The sequence below is a fragment of the Amblyomma americanum genome, chromosome 9 (assembly GCF_052857255.1).
Source record: "Amblyomma americanum isolate KBUSLIRL-KWMA chromosome 9, ASM5285725v1, whole genome shotgun sequence".
Taxonomy (NCBI): Eukaryota; Metazoa; Arthropoda; class Arachnida; order Ixodida; family Ixodidae; genus Amblyomma; species Amblyomma americanum.
Window position 1 is genome coordinate 51,385,793 of NC_135505.1, and position 15,330 is coordinate 51,401,122.

The window sequence follows — 15,330 nt, forward strand, 5'->3', positions numbered from 1 at the left end:
TCTGGTCACTGATCGTCCAAGATGGCGTCCTCTGGCGACGATGAGGGTAGGCGATGGCGCAGCAACGGTGATGGGGCAGGCGGATGAAAAAGGCCTTTTTCAAGAAACTTTGGGGCGGCGGTCAAAACTGATGTACAGGAGGCAGACGGTAGAGCGGCTAAATGCAGTTGCACAGCGAAGGTGAGCACCTGCATTGTGAAAAGTAGCGGATTAGTAGCCTGCGCTGATGCACAGCTACCGAGCCCACCGGAGTATTTGCCTGCAACTAGTCGCTTTTGCGCAGGTGGGTGCGCTGCACGTTCCAAGTATGAATGTAAACGCTTTTAGGAATTCAATACGCAATGGCTGGCCCAAACTTAGCGCGATCCCTATCGCCTTCCTCTCGTAGCCTCCTGCTAAATTTATTACCTTACGGTTCCGCCTTTGTCTCTTCCAGCGCCAGCCGCTCCACCCCCTTTTCGTTCTTTGCCCCTTTCGTCGATATCGCCCTAATTTTATCCTTCGTAGGGCTCTTCTTTCTGGTATGCCTCTCCCGATTATGTCCACAACGATGACGATGCGCAAAACCAGAAACGGCTACATAAGAGTTGCATTATCGAAAAGAGAGCTCGAGCAAGCCGGAACCTCATGTATCGCAGTACTTGCATGAAAATGATACGGCAAACGTAGAACGAATGTCGGCTAGGGAGTGACCCTAGGTGCGCGGGATAAGCGGAAGACTATACCGTGTATACGTCCAAAAGCAGTCCTACGGGATGCTTACAAATTAGAGAACTGAGACAAATCCATGTTGAACGAAACAATACATAAAAAGATACCACACATTGTCGCGGAGGTCGCTACACCAAGGATAAAATAATAATAATAATAATTGGTTTTTGGGGAATGGAAATGGCGCAGTATCTGTCTCATATATCGTTGGACACCTGAACCACACCGTAAGGGAAGGAATAAAGGATAAAGTGAAAGAAGAAAGCAAGAAAGAGGTGCCGTAGTGGAGGACTCCGGAATAATTTCGACCACCTGGGGATCTTTAACGTGCACTGACATCGCACAGCACACGGGCGCGTTATCGTTTTGCCTCCATGAAAACGCAACCGCCGCGGTCGGGTTCGAACCCGGGAACTCCGGATCAGTAGCCGAGCGCCCTAAGCCGAGCGGCGGGTGTTGAAATCCATATTTCGAGGCTAGCTACTAAAAGGAGTGAGTGTCGATTTGCCCACCGTTCGCGCCCTAATCTAAAATCTCCACATCATTTCCAGTCGTGTCTCTGTCTTCGCTGCCCGTCGTACGGCCCCCATTTACATGACGCACTTATTGGAGCTCATGCTGAAGTGGCCAGCTCTGGCATGACAGTGTCGCAAGAACTGAAGAGAACTTGAGCCTTTGCGTATTTTCCTTGCGGAAGTGTTAGATGGATAACTGGAAGGATGGATGGAAGGTAGTAGCGTCCCCTTTGAAGTGGAGTGATGGCAGTTGCCACCATGCTCAGTTTTTTTCTTTTATTTTTGTTCAAGTGTGCTGTAAGTTGTCAATAAAATTCGCCATTTTCTTTAGGATACGTCTTCCTGCACTGTTAACCTTATGACACCTCTCTGCTTTTGATCCACCAATCATCCAATCGCTTTTTGCTAATTTTCACCCCAGATTTATTTACATGACTATTTTTATCTCTAAACCCTGGGGCCTCCGGAAGTGTGACTGTGCCTCTATGGACATCGGGATGGATACCATCACATTTTAGTATGCGGTGTTCTATTGTTTCTACATATTTACCACGCCCAGCACATCTTTGATCAATTTCTTTTTGTAGCGGCGCGTTCTAAGACACCGTGACCAGGCTTCAAAGAGGAGGGCACTGCTTGTTGAGTTATCATAAAACGCTTCTTTTCTTATCTGCCTTTTTCAGTATCGATACAGATCTACACTATGCTTCTTTGTCATTGAATCTATCCAATTTTTAGCTTCCGCGTTTTTAAACTGTTGTTTAATGCTCTTTCTTTCTCCTTCCTCGTGCCTGACAAACTTAATGGTTAACTTTCTAGTTCTTTTCCGCCAGTGTGAGTCAATGGTTTTTCTGTATAAGTATTTAATTACCTTAGCTGTCCACCTGTTATCATCTAATTTCCTGCGGCGTTCTTCGTATAGTATTTTCCTTTCAGCCTCCCGTGCTTCGCACGATGCCCAGCGCATATCCAGCTGTACTGCCTCGTTTGTGGTTTCCCCGTGGACACGTATTGATAATGTTTCAACAGCACTCTGATTTACTTCTAATCTCGACTGAACTTCGGCCTTTAAGCATAGGACCGCATTCCCGAGGTAAGCCCAGGCACCATTATTCCTTTACAAATACCTCTCAGTACTTCATACCTCTTGTGTCACTACAATGCCCTATATTTCATTATCCCGGCATCTCTTCGCCCTTTTGCAATGAGATACCATTCGTGCTTTTCCGTGTACATATGCCCGTTGTTTACCCATACCCCGAGATATTTGTATTCGGCCACTCGGGGTATTTCGTGGCCTTGTATTGTAAGCTCCTGATCAGTTGTATCGTTGAAAACCATCACACTTGACTAAGTTGCGCAAACACTGAAACCTAGACTGTCTGCTTCGTCTGCACAGCAATTAACCAAAGTTTCCAAATCTTCGTAGCCATCTGCTAACAATAAAATACAGTCAGCATATATCAAACCCGGCAGTGGTTGGCCAACAACCCTTCCGCCTAATCTGTACGAAAGCTTATAAACTAGATTGCTTTCTTCTAGACTTCTTTCCATACTTATCATATAAAGCGTGAACAGCAGCGGTGAAAGAGGACAACCTTGCCTTAATCCTTTGCGTACCTCGGCAGTTGTACTCTTAATTCTTTCCCATGTTATTTCAACTTTTCCGTCTCCGGCAGATTTCCGGCAGAAAATCAATTGCCCCATGACCGATACCTTCATCTATTAAAATTTACGGCAGGAGTTCACTGTTCACGTTGTCGTATGCACCGCTTATGTCCAGGAAGGCCAAGCACTGAGGTCTCTTTTCCGCCTTAGCTATTTCTATGCATTGGGTCCGCACGAATACGCTATCATCTAAGCGCCTACACCTTATGAACTTGTTCTGAAGTTCTCCGAGTGTTCTATTACTTTCTACCCAAAGATGCATTTTTAATTTCACCGCCTGCATCACTAGCATGTATATATGTTATAATATCCTAATTGGCCGGAAGGAATTTATGTTCGTGTTATCGCCTTTCTCTTTATAAATCAAATTCATTTTACTCTTTTTCCAACTGTGCGGAATTAGCTTATTTGTTGTTACTGCCTCCAATGCTTTTATCAGCGTTTCCTTGCCTCTTGGCCAAATTAATTAAATAGGTTGATTGGAATTTCGTCTTTATTTGCGGACGTGCATTTTGAAATATTTGCTTCCGCCTTTTCCCAGTTATGATTGGTCAGTTTTAACCCGTTTTCTATTGTAATGTCCTGTGTTGCTCCCTCATTTGGGGTGATTACCCTATCCTCTTTTTTAAATGACTCAGCTATAACTTAATAAATGTAGTTCACAGCATCATATCGGTCTAAATATTTTCTCTCGGGACCGAGAATCTGTTCCTGCTTTCTGTGATTTGCTTTTCCCAGCCAGCTTACAAGGTTCTAGAATTTTCTTGCCCCCCCCCCCCCCCCTCCTTTAGTTGCATCGCTAACTACAGCCAGCCAGCGATCAGAGGACTGCTTTATTTTAGCTTGGACGAGGACCTGCACTTGTTGTTTTTTTGTCGATAAAATACCCATTTTCGGCCTATTTCCTCTTCAGAAAAGTGCAGCCTCTTTGCTTCTCTGTGTTCCCGTGATGCCAACCGTCGTTGTTCGATGGCCTATAAAATTTTCTTAGTCCACGAACATCGTGGCTTCCTCTTTCCTCTCCAGCGGTTTACCACTTTTATTTTTTTAGTTTTGTACTAATGAGCAGTTCTATCTGATTATAATCCATCCACTCCATGGGATGTTTCTCTATTGCTTCCTCTATCCCGGCCGCTATTAGCGCGACTTTTTCGTCATGTAATTTTGGGTACTCTTTCCTACTTCCGTACATTTCTCTTTTGAGCAGGGCTCCAAGCTGTAGACTAATGCGCTTATGATCACTTCCAAAGCTATACTTCCTCTCCTTCTATTTCCATTATTGCGAGCTTGCCATCCCTCCCCTGCGATATTAAGCAGTAGTCAATGGTCGTTTGCCTGTTACGGGATTCCGATGTGTTTTGTCCCTCAGATTTAGCTTCTCTCTTTAAAATAACTAGGTTGTGTCGCTCACAGATGCCTAGCATCAAATTCCCGTTAGAATCGGTGTATCCATCCAGATCATTGATGTGGCCATTCATGTCACCCAGCAGAATAATTTTGGCACCTTCTCCAAACTCCTTTATATCGTCATTGAGACACTTACTACATCCCAGTTTTCTTCTCTGCATTTGTCCCCGATCCCTCAATAAACTACTCCTAGCCATGTCCTTTTACCGTCAATTGTACCTAGTATACACACATGTTCTTTGCAAGTTTACTTTATTCTTTGCCAATTTGTTCCTTGAGGTATTAGCATACCTACTCCTCCTCCCTTCCTCTCCGTTGTTGTTCTGTTGCTCCCTTCCCAGACGTAGCTACCATTAAACGGTGGGTCTTCTACATTCCTGAGATGTGTCTCGCATAGCGCGTGTACACCTACTTTTTCGTATTTTAACTGCTGTTCAATTATTCCTAACCTCTTCGCTCTCTTTCTACCGCATTGTACGTTTATGTCCCTGATCCTGGTGTTAAATTTGTTTCTCGGAGTTTTATTACTTGACCTCCTAGCGGCCATTTTATTGGCGTCAGCCGCCTTTGTTACACTTTCCACTTTGCTTCTATTTACCCCTACGCCCTGTGCCTCTCTGGATCCCCTGAAAAGGCTACTGCCCTGCCTGCCAGGCGCCAGCCGATCTCGGTTCCTAGCTTTACATTAAAATGGTTGTATTCTCGTGTAAAGCCTCCGCCAAAGCCTGCTTTGTGCACTTCCCTGCTTGTATTGGGCACTTCAAAACCTTTCTCCTGGCCTTTCTTCCTTATCTCTCGATTAACAGCCACAACGTCCTTGGCAATTTCTCTCTCCCGTCCTTGCACCTCCGGCACTGTGCACACCACGATCTGTACTTGCTGTGGTATCGCCCTCAAATTGTGAACTCCGTCCGCTAAGCTTTACACTAGTTTTGCGGCTTTACCATTCAAGACATCCTTTAGCCCCGCCGCTGCCACTACCAAATTGCGCCCTGCAAAATAATCATAAAGTTCGTTTTTGTCTCTCAGTACTGCGCACATTGTCCTGCCTGGGAATTCCCCGACTGCTACCCGCTTATCACTCTTTACACGCTCCAATACAGTCCTTTTGCACCAGCTCATATTTGAGTCACCACCGATAAGCACCAGGGTATTCTCTTTCTCCCTCCTAACTTCCAGTTTATGCTGCCTCCTATCACTGAATGACCTCATTCCTTGGGGTTAGCTTGTTCCCCTTCTCTCCATTGCCTCTAGACTTCCTAGCTTTCACGTGTGCGTAGCTCTTGCTGTCTGAAGCTGCCTGACCTACTCTCTTATCGCTGTCGGTGCCAGTGCAGGCACCATCGACGTGGCCTGCGCTGAAATGTCCGCCAATGTGGCTTCGCTTGGCGGCGTCAGCCATTTTTGCATTCAACAATTGACTAAGCTCTTCTTAAAGTTTGCGCTTCTCTGACCTCTCTACCTGTAGCTCTGTTTCTGGAACATCCATACGTAACGATAGGTTGGTGTTCGCTTCGTCAGCCCTAGCTGTCCAGGCGCGCAATTAATACGCAGCATTTGCGCATAGAATTCGCGCCTTCTGCCTCCTCTGCAGATTCGAACTGTGTTTCCTTCCAATTCGCTGACGTCTCACACTCCTTGCATTTAACCTTCAGTTGCTTGACCATTTCAGCAGCACTCGATTATTGCTCCCACAAATTGCTAGAATATCTGCAGGCTAAAATAAGCACCAGCAAGAACGTGCTTAAATAAAATTCTGCCTGCCGCAAAAGATGATAACCTGAAAAACGAATAACTACATGTCTATACTAGTTAATTCACAAATGAGCGCTACATATCTATAGCTGCCGGCCGGAAAGACCTGGCCGCTAGGTCACTGACTTGCTCTTCTGTGAGCACTTCACCTTAGTGGCTGGTCTAAATCTAGCCTAAATCTAAACTATAAAGTATTAAAGGAAACAATTAATCTTTTTGTTGTAGTCACGGTGCTCTCGCAGTCGTTCCTCCGTACGGTCCCGGTCACCAAGTGTAATCCGAAGAGCGCCAAAGCAAACGTCCCCACTGCACGGCTGTCAACTGTCAACTACGCAAGACAGCCGCCGTGTCGTAATAATTAGGAACTAGAGCGGGAAGATGGTGTTGCGCTAATGTGAGCACTAGTATCGTTTCGTTTCGTTTTACCACCTTAAAGACCTTTTCCGGTTATTACATAAGGGGTGGGTAACATATAAAGGGTGAAGATTACAATTTTTCAATCTGAGGAGGAACACTCGTCGCAAACGTCGAAGGGCAGGTGATGGCAGCAACGACGTGGGGAAGGCCTTTCCAGACCATAGCTGTTCAGGAAAAAGTGAGCGAGCAAACGTAGCGGTTCTAGTGAGCGGTCGCGCAACATGAAATGGATGCATACTGCGGTGGGATATGCGCGAAGGTGGTGCTAGTTATGAGGGATACTTAAGCGCACTGTGAAATATGTTATGGAACAGGCAAAGGCTAGCTATATGACGACGAGTGCTTAGGTTCAAAAATTTAGACTGAAGTTTTATTGCTGTTACGCTGGTATTGCAGGAGTAGTTGTAGTGAATGTATCTTACAGCGCGATTTTGCCAGTCCTCAAGGGTGTTAGTTAAACATGTTTGATGCGAATGCCAGATAGGAAATGCATATTCTAACCTTGACCAGATGAGCGATTTGTAGGCGAGCACTTTGCGTTGCGGTGGAGCATGATGCAGGTGACATTTCAGAAATCCAACGAAAAGTTTGAACCGCAAATCGAATGCACCTGATTTGTTTATATCTCAGTGTTAATTGGTTAGCCTGTAAAGCTGCTTGAGGTGTTTTAAACTAGTCGGGCGAAACCATGGCTCGGGCATATCCTGAAAAAGGGATGTTTCCTCAACATACAACATAGATGCTGCAGGGCTTTGCCTTTAGATTGTGCTACAAGACACAACAGCATCGCGCAAGCGGTCGAGCTGCGCACTGTCACGCCAAAAGGGTCGGGTCAGGTGTGGAAGAACATGAAACAGGAAGGGCGCCTAGGAGGCGCGAAGAGTCGACCGCGCTTGCTTCGTTTGTCGCCCGACAACAGCTGAGAGAGATAGCGAGAACGCTTCGCCAGATGCTTACCGTGCTTTACCTTGTCTCATAACCCCCTCTCGCTCCCAACACTGGCCGCACGACATGACTCATGTGCTCAAGGGCGCATTTTCACTTTGCAAGCAGAATGAGGTCACCGGAGCGGCGAAAATCGCATCGTGCGGTTGCCGGGCGCCGTGGTTTTGGAACACACCTGGCATTTTTGTTATCGGCGTGTTCGTAACCGCTGCGCCAAGCGTTGCTATGTGCCGCTCCTGTTACACGTCACTAGTGCTTTTTTTACTCCCGACTGTACTCCTCGTCGTAACTTTAGGCGTCTCAAAGATAATTTCTTCGGGTGCACACTCGGGATCGGAAGGCCTCATTAGTATGCTTACCCTACCTCGATTGCCGTACCTGCGTCTCGAATTTCTGACAACATATTTGCGCAGTCGCATATATCCGACTTGACAATGAGGGCACGGCATATACAACTTGATGGCTTCGAAACAGACATTTTCTCGCAGAAGGCTGCTTAGTGGCAAAGGTGCGACCTTTAATACGGTGCGACATACAGAGAAGAAAATACATGCTACGCCATAATCTTCGTGCTGGCTTTGTGACGGCCTGCACAGCACGGCTGCTCACTAATTATTCGTAAGTCATGCTTGCGATGGATACGTTCTCAGCAAATTTTTCATTTTTCGAACATTGGGGTTTCGCAGTAGCAGAATTCAAAGAGATGCGGTACTGACGTGTTCTGATGTGAATCCCGCTTTACGCTGGGTGGCATGAACGATGTTTCATTCTATTTGTAAAATATGTGGGCACAGATCTGCAGTTGTTATGAGGTAGCGCGTTCTGAGGCACCGTTCCATGCGCATTCTACAAAATTGGGACCAGCCGCATAGATTAGGGTTTTTACCTCCCAGTTAAATTCAACATCTTACGGGCGTTTCGAAGCGCGTGAACGTCTCACGACCACGGGTCCCATCCGATTACGGCCAGGACCACGCACAGCGAAAGTTCTGGCACATGCAGGGTGTGGTTATGCATTTTCGCTCCAATTCCTGCTACTCCCTCTTCCCTTAAGTGCGCACTCCATCTGAGTGACTGCGAAAACAGCGCGAGGCACATGCAGAGGGTTGTCACATGTCACAAATACGCCATCAACGCATCACAAAACCCGACGCACTTAAGTGCAGGTGTATCACGCAGGGTTTGGGTGTCGTCGACTTCAACTTCAATATTGCCGCGCGAACAGGTAGTGGCGAAAATATTGCAAGGAAATTGTTTAGTAGGTTGTAGTGGTGGTTAGCGCTCTTAGTATGAAACCCCACTGACGTAGTGTGCTGTGCAGGCTCCCTCGATGAGTTCTTTTTGGCTCGTTTTGTCAGAACTGCCTCCCGCCCCTCCTGCGTTGCCTGGATATTAATTGAGACCGCCTGATCAGATTCGCGGGCCTCTGCATCAGACTAGTATTCCATCGCCGCAGCCAAACACCCCGCGTACATGATTTCGCGTTCACAGAACGTAAGTAGTGTTAAGTGTTCTCCGTTATTTTCGGTTGATGACTGCCGCACAATGACACTGCCAGGACCGGTGACGGGAGTCTGACGTCACCACGGTTCTCTCCACGCGGTCCATTACAACAAGCATTTGAGCAATGTTCGCCGAGACAGAAGTTGTACTGGCAAAGGTGTATTGGCTGCTTCCACACGAGACTTGCTGTCGCCACCGCCGCAGTGGGTGCACTGTGAGTCTACACCACGTGCTAATCTCCTTAAGCTCTGGGTAGGTGCCCGATCATAACAAGCTCGGGCTTTGAAAGACAATATTATTCGACCATAGTTTTCTTGCATAAAATGTGCTATAATTTGCGAATGCATTGCATGTTTCCTCCCGTAGCAAAAAGCAGAACGTCACAGTGCATGGACCCTAGAAGCAGTTTCAGACGACAATAGCGTTCTGTACATGAGTATCACCAGTGTCTGAAAATTGGTACGTAAAAAAGAAGCAAGGTTAGACATTATATCTGTTGCTTTATGTTTTTCACGGTTAGTTTGGAAATCGTATGTTGGTTCACAAAAGGAATTGTTGTGGTGCAAATATTGCTTAATAGTGCGGAATTCAAATGCTCAGACGGCATTTTTTCTTCTTTTCAAACAGTTGGAAGAAACTGAAATGAAGAACCGCATAAAAAAGACAAGGTATTACCAAGGAGACGAAGACGAGCAAACAGCCCTGGACACCTAATCGCAGTCGAAAAAAATGTGTCCTGAACTGAAGTCGTACCTCAAGGAGAATAAAAATGACCATGATCACAGCGAGAAATGCTTTGAAAGCTGAGTAAAACACTGAAGTGCATTCTAGTCAATGTTTTGTTTTCTGACTGACAGAGATGTGATTTCCCGGCAATATCTGCCTTCTGGCGATGCCGTTAGCGTCAGCGTCATTGAATGGCCGGATCTAATCATCGTAATCAGCCTGAAAACTCCCACTGTAGGGCAAAGGCATCTTCCATGCCTCTTTAACGAACCCTGTCTTCTGCCAGCTGCGACCACTTTATGCACGAAACCTTCTTAATCTCATCCGTCCACCTAACCTTCTGCAGTCTCCTGCTACGATTGCCTTCTCTTGGAATCCACGCCGTTACCATCAAGGACCAGCGGTCATCTTGCCTTCGCATTACATGCCCTGCCCAAGTCCAGTTCTTCCTCTTGATTTCGACTGGGATGCCATTAAGCCGCGTTTGTTCCCTCACCCACTCTGCCCTCTTGCGATCTTTTAACGTTACACCTGTCATTTTTCTTTCCATGGCTCGCTGCGTTGTCCATAACGTAAGTGGGACCCTCTTAGTTAGCCTCCACATTTCTGCTGCATAGCTGAGTACCGGAAAATACATGTGCTTTGCACATTTCTCATGAGGAATATTGGCAAGCTGCCATTCATAATCAGAGATAATCTGTCATACGCGCTCAACTCATTTCTTATTCTTCTAGTTATTTACCTCTAATGATCCGATTTAGGCGCATTTCTCCATCACCTGATTCATAGTGTGAATATAATTTGTGGTGAAATGTCCTTTACGAAAGCCTACCTGATAATTTGATTAATCGATGTTTAGGGTTGTGCCGATTTTATTTGCGATTAGCTTTTAAATACGTTGCAGAAACGGACAGTGAGCTGGCCGGTCTGTAATTTTTCAAGTGATTGGGGTCTAAGTTTTCATGAATTACGACAATGTTTGCGTTACTCCAAGCTTCTGGTACGGTCGTGGTAATAAGGCATTACGTATACAGGGTGTCTAATTTTTCTAGCACGATGTCCCCTCCATCCTTCAACAGATCTGCTGTTACCTGATCCTCACCAGCTGCTCTTCCCCTTTGCATTCCTCCTAAGGCTTTCTTTACTTCCTCTTTCATTACTGGCGGGATGACGCTTCGGTCTCCTTTTGTACGCTAATGCTTCTTATTAACTTTCTAATTACATTGGCCACTGTGTAGATTTGTGTAGACTTCGTCGGCTACGTTAACTGTCTAATCCATATTGCTAATAACAATGTCCTCCTTGCATCTTACCACATACATCTGATTTTTACTTTTGCGTATTACCTCTTAACTGCTTTTTTTAAAAGCTACCTCCGTTCTTTAGAGCATTCTCAATTCTCTCCATATTAAACTTCCTTATCTCGGCTACCTTGTGTGTATTTATTAGATAGCTCTGCTAATTTTATTCTGTCTGTCGGGTTAGACGCGCTCATGCATTCGCCTTTCTTGTCCTGTATCTTGTCGAATCGCCCTACAACGAACTTCTACTGCGCACTCAGTAATGATAGCTGTCAGGTTATCCTTCATTGTATCAGCATTAAGATCGTCTTCCTCAGTTAGAGCAGAATATCTGTTCTGCAGCAATATTCTGAATTCCTCTATTTTTCGTCTTACCGCTAACTCGTTAATGTACTTCGTATTCACTAGCTTCTTCAGTTCTCTCTTCAAGTGTGAGCTAATCCTGAGCCTGCTTCTTGCCAACCTTCGCATTGAAGTCGCCCGTCAGTACATTGTACTGTGATTTTACTTTATTCATTGCCGATTCCACATCTTCATAGGAGCTTTCAACGACCTAATCATCATGGCTGAACGTAAGCGCTTAATCCAGCACCACCTTCAACTTGCACCTCTTATTGAGCCTAATTACGATGGCTGCCACGCTGTCGCTAATACTGTAGAATACCTCTATGCTGCCAGCTACCCACTAAATAATGAGGAATTCCTCACCTAGTTCTTGTCTATCCTCTAAGCGCGAGGCCACAGTATGTGCCCGTTCTTAAGTACTGTATAGGCCTCAACTTGTCTTCCTAGCTTCTCTATGGCCAATGATATCCCATTTAATGCCCGCTAGTTCCTCGAACAGCGCTGCTAGACTAGCCTCAATGGATAAGGTTCATGCGCTAGACGTTGCCGGGTTCAGATTCCAATCGCGGCCTGTCTGGAGCCAGATACTATTAGCACCCTTCGCTGTGTCACAGGTATGGACGCTGCCTTTCTCAGTTACTCCGCACCCAATAGGCAACCCTCTATGAAGAAACCAGTCAACGCTCGGGATGAAATGCATGCTTCCATAATTTGAAAAACCCTTGAATGGAAAGATCTTTTGCTTGGTTTGCCCTTTCGTTTGTCTGTATAGGTAAATTCTTCTCTTGCCTGTGCATAACGCCGTCACCACTCACACAGCGCAAGCAAATCTTGTTGCTATCGAACATCTCTTCAAAATAATGGCAAGCCTTATTAAAATATTGCAGTTGTGCGTGCATCAGCTAAATGAACTAGATATTTGGGCAGATATAATTGCCGAAATTAGTTCCTTTCACCACATATTTCTGAGGTGGCTGCTCTGTTCATTCAGGTGGCGTGCTCTTCACTGTGCGTCCTCGAAAATATCCTGCCGAAGCCAAACCTCCCCCCCCCCCCAACTCCCGCTTTCCATGAGCAGACCTGGGCACAAAATACAGTACTTAACTAGAACGGCGCTTTGTCACTCTTTCTCTCTCTTGAAACCCGCTCTGGGACATTGTTCACCTTTCTCAGGATAAGCTTTTTATCTTACCAATGCTTGCGTCAATAATAAATTCTTTTTGTTTTTACAAGGATGTTTCACATACCTATCGGCTATCGCGCAGAGATATCGCCGACAAAATGCGTGCCCCAGCAGGTACAAGAATAAGAATTTCCGAAATCTCTCCGCCTTGAAAGCGCAAAAAGTTAACAAGTCATTTAGACAGGTTGTCTGGTAACCCACAAAATTGGGTATCTTCGATCGAATGCGCCTTTCACGACTGCCAACTTAGATCCAGCTCTCATATTCAGTGGTGGCAGCAGGCTTAGTTAATATGCTGTGATTTTTCATATGGCATCATATGACATAAGGTTTCGGGAAATTGACCACTGTTGAAAGTGTCTTAATAAAATAGATCCTGAACCGAAAAAAAGGGCGTCATGGATGCAAAGGAAGAAGCAAAAAATCGTAACATGTATGTTGGTTTTGACTGCATGTGCCGTAGCTGACAGCAAGCCTTTAAAGTGCGCTCTATTTCCCTCAGAAACTAAAGTAAATTTTTGTTTTGATTAAGCATCAAATATTTGAAATGTCTTTTCCTTCACTTTTTGTAGACTATTAAAAACACGAAGACGTGAAAGGTTACAGTTTTATGGCTTGAACTACACACAGACGCAGACCTACTCAGCTCGAGGTGTAAGCACCTAGGCTGCAGGCGTTTTTTTGTAGAACAAGGAACTTTTTATTTCGGAGAAGAATTGAAGAAACTACATGTTGCCACAAAATAATTAAATCTGTCAAGAGCAACGAAAGTATAAATTACAATAAACAAACCCGTATTATCTATGTTCGCTAGTTTTTAGATAAGCGGGACATAAATATACCTGAAAAAACTTAGGAGATGACAAATGCATTCTTAAAGAAGAAAAAAACGATAGCCTTCAGGTTGCCTGTTATGGTGCCTACAACGAGCGTCTATTGTTCTTCTCACTTTTCTCTACAAACTCCGGTTGGAACAGGTTGTATTGCCCTTACAAGATATGCATGAGTGAGTCATCACGTTCTGTAATCTTCGAGTACCTTCCTTTGACGTCTTCTAGGGAATTATACTAATCGTACCCACTAAATAACCTTAACCCGTTTTCGGGAGTCCTTTCTGCGGGTCTTTTTTAATTTTTTTAGGCGGGCCAACTGCCAAATTTATCAAATTCTATCATAGGTATCCTGGTGAACACATATCATTGATGGCGCCAAGATTGTCTAAATTGCGTTCATAGATTGCGGGAAGTCTTCATAGCACTACCGGCGCCATGCTGCAGCGGTTAAGCTAGCTGCCACTGACCGGGAAGGTACCTGTTTCAAACAGAGGCACCAGTAGGGCTTAATAAACCGTGGTTACTCATCCCGAGTTTCCTTAAGGCTCATGCGCAGTGCCACGGTGAGCCGCTTGTTATGATGCCACAATGGCACGTGGCTTCTTGCGACCAAACAAGAAATTTTGTGACTGAAGCTGTAACTCTTTTGTGTGAGGATAAACTAAATGCTATCGCATTAACACATGCCCAGTTTAGGGCCTGTGCCCTATGCTACAGAGATAGCGATGCGTGCAGTACGCACGATAAGGCAGTGGCATACATTAGTATCGTCGAATATCTATCCATTTTCTAGCATGTCCCAATTATTCGGAGCACCCACATTTCCTGTGGCAATAGTTCTACGGTGGATGATGGGGCCTGATGAGTAAAAGGACAGAGGGTGTCTGAAAATTTGAAGCAATTACAATTATTGCCAGTGGTACCTCATAACTCGGTAAGCGTTGCTTCCCTCATGCGTGGCATTTACAGGTGTCCACAGTTTCTGTCCAAACAGTAACTCGGGTAAGCTCGACTATGTTCGGAGGAGCCAGCAGCCTGAAGCGAAAGAAGTTGCTCGGGAAGAGCAAAATGGGTTGCATAATTATTAAAGGTTACTCTGAAAGAAGCGGCCGACCGCCAGTACAGCGGCGCATCGCTTAATAACCGCTGCGCCACTGCGCTGGTAGTGACACTGAAGCGCTCGTGCAGCCGAACGCGCCTATCTAGAAGAGGAACGCCCGCTCGTCCAGGGCTACGCCACTGCTCACTCTCGGCCGAGAGCTCAATGTGTTCGATATCAACATAATTTACAAATCCGGTCAGACTCACGCAGCCACCGACTGCTTATCTCGCGCTCCCGTGCAAGCAGCTCCGGACGACACTGCTGACGACGAACAAGACTTATTGAATGCAATGCATACCAACGATTTCGCCGAGCATCAACGCATCAACCCTGACCTCCGCGACATCATTCGTTATTTTGAAAGTGCGTGCAGGAGAGTTCCAACACCCTTTTGGCGAGCTTTGTCATCTCTCTGCATAGAAAATGGTGTACTTTTAAAGAATTTCGCCGCCAACAGTAGATAATACTTGATGGTCGCGCCTGTGAACCTGCGCGACAAAATTCTTCACGCCTGCGATGACGAGCCAGCTTCCGGCCATCTTGGTGTTACTGGAACACAAGCCACAATTCAAGACAAGCACTAATGGCGTTGCCTGGGTCCTGACGTTGCACATTACGTCCGCACTTGCCGTGATTGCAGCGCCGCCAATTTCCGCCCGTGAAGCCAGCCGGATTCCTTAAGCCCATTGAGCCGCCTTCACAAGCATTTCAACAGTTCTGCATGGACTTGCTCGGGCCCTTTCCTACATCAGGCTACGGAAAAAGGTTGATAATAGTAGCCACCCATTATCTCTCAGGTTATGCGCAGACAGCATCTTTTCAAAGTAGCACCGCCACCGAAGTAGCCCAGTTCTTTGTTCATCAAATCGTCTGACGTCGTGGTGTTCCACAAGCTTTGATTACGGACAAAGGGGCTGCC

The 15,330-nt window shown here is 45.8% G+C and overlaps 1 protein-coding gene across 2 annotated transcripts in view; it reads left to right on the forward strand.

Annotated features, from left to right (window-relative positions):
- LOC144103808 (sodium-coupled monocarboxylate transporter 1-like) overlaps positions 1 to 9,733 on the forward strand; it is a 95,021-nt gene extending 85,288 nt beyond the window's left edge. For both annotated transcript variants that reach the window (XM_077636508.1, XM_077636509.1), the window contains exon 16: positions 9,549 to 9,733. In XM_077636508.1, coding sequence (XP_077492634.1) covers positions 9,549 to 9,635 — 87 coding nt within the window. In that variant the 3' untranslated portion in view covers positions 9,636 to 9,733. The remainder of the gene's footprint in view (positions 1 to 9,548) is intronic.
- Positions 9,734 to 15,330: the final 5,597 nt, after the last annotated feature.